General features: G+C 36.6%; 1 protein-coding gene across 2 annotated transcripts; it reads right to left on the reverse strand.

Moving 5' to 3' along the window:
* LOC114321229 (glycosyltransferase family protein 47) lies at positions 1 to 6197 on the reverse strand. 2 transcript variants are annotated; one of them, XM_028268412.2, is made up of 4 exons: positions 5506 to 6197; positions 4963 to 5085; positions 2691 to 2858; positions 1 to 2015 (listed from the first exon to the last, which is right to left on the reverse strand). In XM_028268412.2, exons 1-4 carry the CDS (start codon positions 5770 to 5772, stop codon positions 333 to 335), a joined length of 2241 nt encoding a protein of 746 aa, XP_028124213.2. In that variant the 5' UTR covers positions 5773 to 6197; the 3' UTR covers positions 1 to 332. The 2 variants fall into 2 exon arrangements, with proteins under 2 accessions (XP_028124213.2, XP_028124214.2); XM_028268413.2 differs by having other exon boundaries at positions 2691 to 2880; positions 5506 to 6113.
* Positions 6198 to 6943: the final 746 nt, after the last annotated feature.

The raw sequence follows: 6943 nt of genomic DNA on the forward strand, positions 1-6943 counted from the left end.
TAATGAAATATACACTAACAATTTTATTTTATTTTCAAATTCTCCTCCTTTTTTTTTTCTCTCCACAAATTCTCTCCAAATCCAACCTCCAAACCCATCACAGAATCATACTCTCTTTCCATTCCAATCTCTTCTAAACCACAAAAAGGTCAAATGCACAATTTCCCAACCAGACCAATGTACATTATACTGACCAAACCTCCAAAAATTCACAACAGGAGGAAGAAGAAAAATATAAGTTTACAAGGAAAATAAACCAAAATTTATACCCCAAAAAAAAAAAAGAGAAGTGAGTATTGTGACCTGCTTTCTGCTAAAATTTCTATACCATACTATACATCCCAACCGTCCTTCCGGCGGTTGAATTCAGATTTCCGCTGCGTCAAACTGCCGTACATTTCTGCAAATTTCACGAGGCAATTACTTCTTACCCGGTAATGCTCGTGCGTGTTCCGGCTAATGGCGACACTGGAAAACTTGGACGTATCAATTGCCCATGTTGGTCTCACATATTCTACAGTCTTGGACGAGCTCGCATTGGCATACAAGTAGTTCAACAACACATCCTCACAATTAAAGTTCTTGTCTACCATTTCCCTCCCCGCCTTGGCTTCCGCACTCCAATATCTTTGGAAAGCGACTGTACTGTCAACAAAAGCCGCCCCCGTCAGAATCACATTATACCCTTTATGCCTGCGGGCATATTTCTCTCCTCGGTATCTAAGGCGGGGTCCATTGATGAACCGGGGGTAGAACCCCACGATACGATCCGGGTGCCCACGCCATACCTTAAAACCTCGTTCGAGATCATCACATGGCATCATAATGTCGTCGTCTAGCTCAAGAACTGCACGGGTCTTTATCATGGGGTCCATCTTGAACCGGTTATTCAGCGAGTTCTGATTCTCTACTCTGATCCTCACTGGCACTGCCGAGTCAAACTCATCTAATTCTGGAGGGTTTCCTTTGTTCCATACCACAACAATCTCACGCACTGAAGAACACCTCGAATAATGCTTCACATACATTTTCAGATTCCAAAGCCGAGCATCGTAAGTCATTGTTAGCATCGTAAACTGCGAATAGTGACCGTTCAATGGGTAGGGTTCTTGTGCCCCTTTGCCTCCGCACATATACCTCACCCCAGAGCACATTAATGCCACTCCAACGAAAAATATAAAACCGAGTACCAACTTCCCGCTGCAAGTATTTCGCTTTATTCTTCCACGGAGGAAAGAACTCGACCTATTCAACCGACTACAAAATTGTCTTAATTTAGAAGAAAACAAGTTCGATCTCTCCCAAGCCAAAAAAGCGTCGCTTCTCTTTTTCATATTGTGCGGGCACCAACTCAAAGGGATAAGGCACTTCACCGTGCCAAGCAGCAAACCAATAAGTATAACAAGGGCAGCGACAGCTAAAAACGATGCACATCCCAAAATAAATCGACGAGTTGCGTCTCCTGAGGGAACTCGGTCCCCGTCCATAACCGCTATCCACTTCCCGGAATCTAGCAGTTGCACATCAAGATGATGGTGCCGGGCCCCATTCCACGCGTTCACACCCTTCTTTGGCTCTTCTAAGCCCAATGGAACTTCGACTTCTCTGAACTTGTCTTTGGTAAGAATTTCCACTTTGAAAAGACGTACTCGTTTACCATATGTCTCGCCACAGTCTTGGCCAATGCGATAGAGGTTTCCATTGTGGACAAACGGTCTGCCACCGTTCCGAGCCCCCATGCTCTTATCTGTGTTATAGATAGGATTGTTCTTGTGTGCTTTCCAAGGACCGAATGGCGAGCTACTGTACCAGATTTCGAGCTGTCCATTCTTCTTGGTGCCGATACCACTGTGATCTGAACCAAAAAGCCAAAACTTTCCGTCACGGTTTATGATAAATGCATCGACAAGGGGCTTTTTCATGATGATCTTCTCCAGTGTCCATTTCAAAGGAAAGTTCACTGCTCGATATAGACGGAGGTCCCCTGTGGCACTGCCCTCCGGCATCATGTAAACCTACAAATAAAAAAACGAAAACAAAAAATGACAACAATTTAGTGACACAACCAAGAAGTATGTCTTAGTGCATGACAAAAGATTGTGCTACTAGCCCCGACACAAGATTTCCCACATCTGGAAGATTTTCTAGCACAAAATAACCATTCACTTACAATGGTGAATGATAATTTTATCTGTAATATACTTTTTATTAATTTTTTAGTAAACCAAAGATGAGAATAAACATCAAGAATGATCATTCAATTCCACCTTCATTTCAATCTCTACTTAAATACTTCAACAATTTTAGCCCAGGGGCATAGCCAATATCTGTAGTTGTCGAAGCACACTGATTTTAGAAAAACTAGTTCTAAATTGGACCCATGTTTGCCATCAACATCTTTATGTAAAGATGAAAAAGGCTATCCTTAGAATATTTCACCAGAATTGTAGCGGTGGCATTTGCAATTAATAGTCATCTTGATGGGCTTGTTGTTTTGATGCAAAAGGGCGCCTAGAATCAGTGGCAGACACAGAGGGAGGCGGTCAGGGGGTCCACAATGAAGCCATATCATTTTGTACAAAATTTCTATATATTTTCTGTTTGTATAGCATTACTTTGTTAAAAATTAATGGTTTAAACACACTCACCCTACCACAAGTGCATGTGTACATAGGAAATTGAGATCTTACTTGGCCATTGTAATCGAAGACATATGGATAGGAGAGATGCCAGTCTTCATCTAAAGCAATGCCCAATTGTTGCCATGTCGCTCCATTATCAATACTTCTTGCAACTCCAATGTCTCCTTGCATGGTGATTGAATTCTTGGTTTCGAAAAATAGGTAAAGGGCATCTCCCTGAATCAACATGCCGAAATCACTAAGATGAATGACAGACATAACAAACAAAAAAACACTGGTCTATTCAGGTTCACATGTAAGCATCAATTCACATACTTCAAACCAACTAACTACGTACACGCATACATGGAAATGCAAGCTCTATGAGCTCTAAGCTCCAAAAACTAGTAATTGATGACGCCGAATTAGACATGATGCAAAACATTCGAAGCATTCCAAATCTAACCACCAAGGTTGGCCAAAACATAAGAGGAGTTGAACAATGAATGAGAAGGCAATCAACAATCTCTACTCTGAAGGTACGAAAGACAGTACCAACTTTAAACCAAAAAAAAAAAAAATGATGTGATAGGCTTTTTCCAAATGGAATTCACCAAAAGAAAAACCGTTATAATCATCCCTCAAGTGTTACAAAGAGAAAAGAACTACAAAGATTCAAATTGATAGAATGATCCACAAATTCCATTGAGTAACGATTCTATGACATTGAAAATAAAGTAACTTCTGAAAACAATAAAAGTGTCAATGGGGAAACATTGAACAGAGCTAAATCAAATGTTAGCAAATGAATCTAACATGGTCAAAAAACAAGTTTAAAACAATATAACAATGTCAAGCCCATGATCTCCACCCCTAATTCTAGGATTTCCCAAAGCAACTATCAAAACTAAAAGACTATTCCCGGGGGGTTGGAAGAACTCGAGTATGTTCCTTTCCAACATGTGACAGCAAACACAGAGCATCAAAAGTCAGACATTCATATTCAAACTCCATAGTAACTAGTTCAAAAGACAGATTAAAAAATAAATTCTGCAGCACACTTTCAGAAACCACAACATTCTTCACAGCTCCAAATTGAAATTAACCGCTCATTCACTTTTCAGTTCCAACTTAAGGGCATGTATGATGCAGCTTTTTTTAAAGTTTAGAGTTGATAATAAAAATAAAATAAAAAATAAAAACAGAATCTAACAAGTACCCATCTCCCAACTTTCAAATAATCAATTTTTTTTTTTTTTTTTTTTTATAAATTTTGTCTCGTAAGCTTAGCTATACAAGTAAAAGTTGCACTAAACACTCTGATACAAATTTTTAAAATTTGGGTACAAAAAATTATAAGGAACTCCAAAAGTTGCACCAAACAAGGCCAAAGCTACCATTAGAAGTAGGAAAAACCATAAAACATTGATATACTATATATAAACTTAAGTGAGCAACAGAACATTCCATAAAAGGAAGCCCTTAAACAAAACCCTGCCTCTTCCTATATTGTGTGTGAGCCTCAGCTACAAAGGACAAAAGAGAAAGAGAAAATGATAGAAAAGACTTAAAGATTGCCATTTCAAATATTTTTATAGCGAAAACCCATGATATCTACATCATTCAATCAGCTAAATTGATACTTTCATCTCATTTTTTGAGAGGGAGGGAAAAAAGAAAAAAAGAAAAAGAAAAATCCCAATCAACGATAACTGATTTACTTTAGTTTCTTTGATTGAATAAAAAGTGTCTTTCCTTTCAAGATGCAAAAATCACTTTTATCTATTGGACCAGCAACTTTTTCTCAACCACAATTGATTTTAATTTTTAGTGCCTTTTCGAACCAATTTGCTAATCAAGACACAAAAGGCCTTCCAAACCAATTTAATTAAGAGTTGAAACGTCTCAAAAAACAACTTATTTTGGATCTAGGACTTAATTTTTGGGATCTAGATATCATATCTTCCAATTCCAACTGTGAAATTAAAATAATAGCAATAAAGACAACGACTCACAAGTTGAAAATAAATAATTGTTTAAAAAACAACAAATTACTCGATTCAAGCAGGCTAAAGCAAGGGCAAAACAGAGGGTGGCAGTAAGATCAAAATTTATTATTCAATTTTTTTTTTTTTTTTTAAAAATCAACATCACCACCTCCGTATTAATGGTACTGTTTCATTGCCCATTGAAGACAAACACCAACTTAATTCATAGAAATCAAATACACATATATAATATATGTAAATTATGAACACATCTACACAGACTGGAACGAAAAAACAAATGAATAAATTAAAGAAAAGGAAGAGAGAGAAGAAAAATTGAAAATGAAATTTACCTGAGCATAAAGAAAAGGGTCGGCAACAAAATTACTAGGGAAACCGGCATTAGAAACTGAAGCACAAGTGAGGACTGGGTTGGCCACAGGCCAGGCGGCACTCTCATCTCTCCATTGATTCACCTGTCATCCAAAATTCAAACCCACAAATCAAAACCAACAAAAATCAGAAAACCCACAAAAACCCATTTCCCAAAACCCTCAAAAATCAAAGAATACAGAAAAACAGAGCACACAAATATATATATATATATATATATATGTACCCACCATCCTAAAACCCAGAAAAAATAAAGAACAGAGAAAAACAGAGAACAGAGACGTAGATTTACAGTTTCAATAGGTTTGAGAGAAAAGGGTGAGTCGCCATAGAAGACATCCATTTTCTTAAAGGCCACAAAGACCCAATTCCTAAAACCCTCAAAAATCAAAGAATTGAGAAAAATAAAACACACGCACACATATATATATACCCATATCCCAAACCCAGAAAAATTAGAGAAGAGGGGAAAACAGAACAGAGAGAGAGAGAGAGAGATTTACAGATTCGATAGGTTTGAGAGAAAAGGGTGAGTCGCCGTAGAAGACACCGATAGACCAGGAGCCCTCATTGTCGTCTTGACAGCCAAGAGGTGAGAGAGTCGTAGGGACATGAGGAGTAATGATAAACCAAGCGTACAAGGTGGCAATCGATCCCAATACAAGGAATGAAGAAAGGAAGAAGGCAAAGGTTGACGACAGCACGCAGCTCTTCATACTCCCGCCGCCGCCGTTGACTGCGGCGCAGCTCACAATCGTGCCCGAACCCATGGCGTGAATAAGGCCACCGGAGGAGATGAAAGTCGCCGCCGGTGAGATCTCACGATGAAACCAGCATTGTATATACTACAGCCTCCTCCCTGCCTATATATAGAGTTATATATATATATATATATATATGTGTGTGTGTGTGTGTCTGTGTGCGTGTTACATGCGAGAGATGACAGAGAGAGGGGAGAGGGGAGAGGCGGCAGAGAGGGCTTTGGTCGTGGTTTCGTCTGACTAGTTTCTCTCTCTAGATTGGTGGAATCAAACTCTCTCTCTCTTTCTCTCTCTCTCTCAAGGAAGACAGAAAAGCCGCGGTCGTGTTTCAGGGAAATCGTTTCTGGCATATGCATGTGTATATATATATATATATATATATATGTGTGGGTGTGTGTGAGAGAAAATAGATTCTCTCTGGCATAGTAATCTCTATGTAACGGAAATTTTTATTTATTTTTATTTTGTTGTAGGATGTATGATGTTAGTTAGGCTTGATTACAATGAAATAGTAATACTCGTTTAACTGACCAGGGTCACATGAATTTTTTAAAAAACGTTTTTTAGAAAATTCTATTTTGTTATTTTTTATATTTTTTTGTTTTTATTGAATTTTTTTAATATTTTAAATAATTTTTTTATTTTTTAGATACACTTAACATAAATATACCTAAAAAGTAAAAAAAATTATAAAAAAATCTTTTAAAAATTCACTAAATACCAAAAATACAAGAATTCAGTACATTTTTTATATTTTTATGTACTTATTAATTTTTAAAAATATTTTTTCACAAATTTTTTACTTTTTAGATATATCTAAGTAAGGTGCATATAAAAAAGTAAAAAAAAATGTTTAAAATTTTAAAAATATTCACTAAAAACACAAAAATTAAAAAACTTTAGCTTTCAAAAAACTTAATTTAAAAAACTCAAACCAAACATACTGTATGATATTTTAATTGATAGAAGAGGGAATATTATAATTGATAGAGGAGAGGTTATTATAATTTTACATTAGATAATTTAAAAATGATATTATAATTAGTGAAAAAAAATAGAATATTATAATTTTGTATTGAGTGATTGAGAAATATGGGAGAATAGTGAATGATAAGGAGTGTGGAACACATGGTATCCTAGAAGTATTTGATAATTTTTCCAAATGCTCAATTTTTTATTT

This window comes from Camellia sinensis, chromosome 1 (genome assembly GCF_055761805.1).
Source record: "Camellia sinensis isolate YWXY chromosome 1, ASM5576180v1, whole genome shotgun sequence".
In the NCBI taxonomy this organism is placed as follows: domain Eukaryota; kingdom Viridiplantae; phylum Streptophyta; class Magnoliopsida; order Ericales; family Theaceae; genus Camellia; species Camellia sinensis.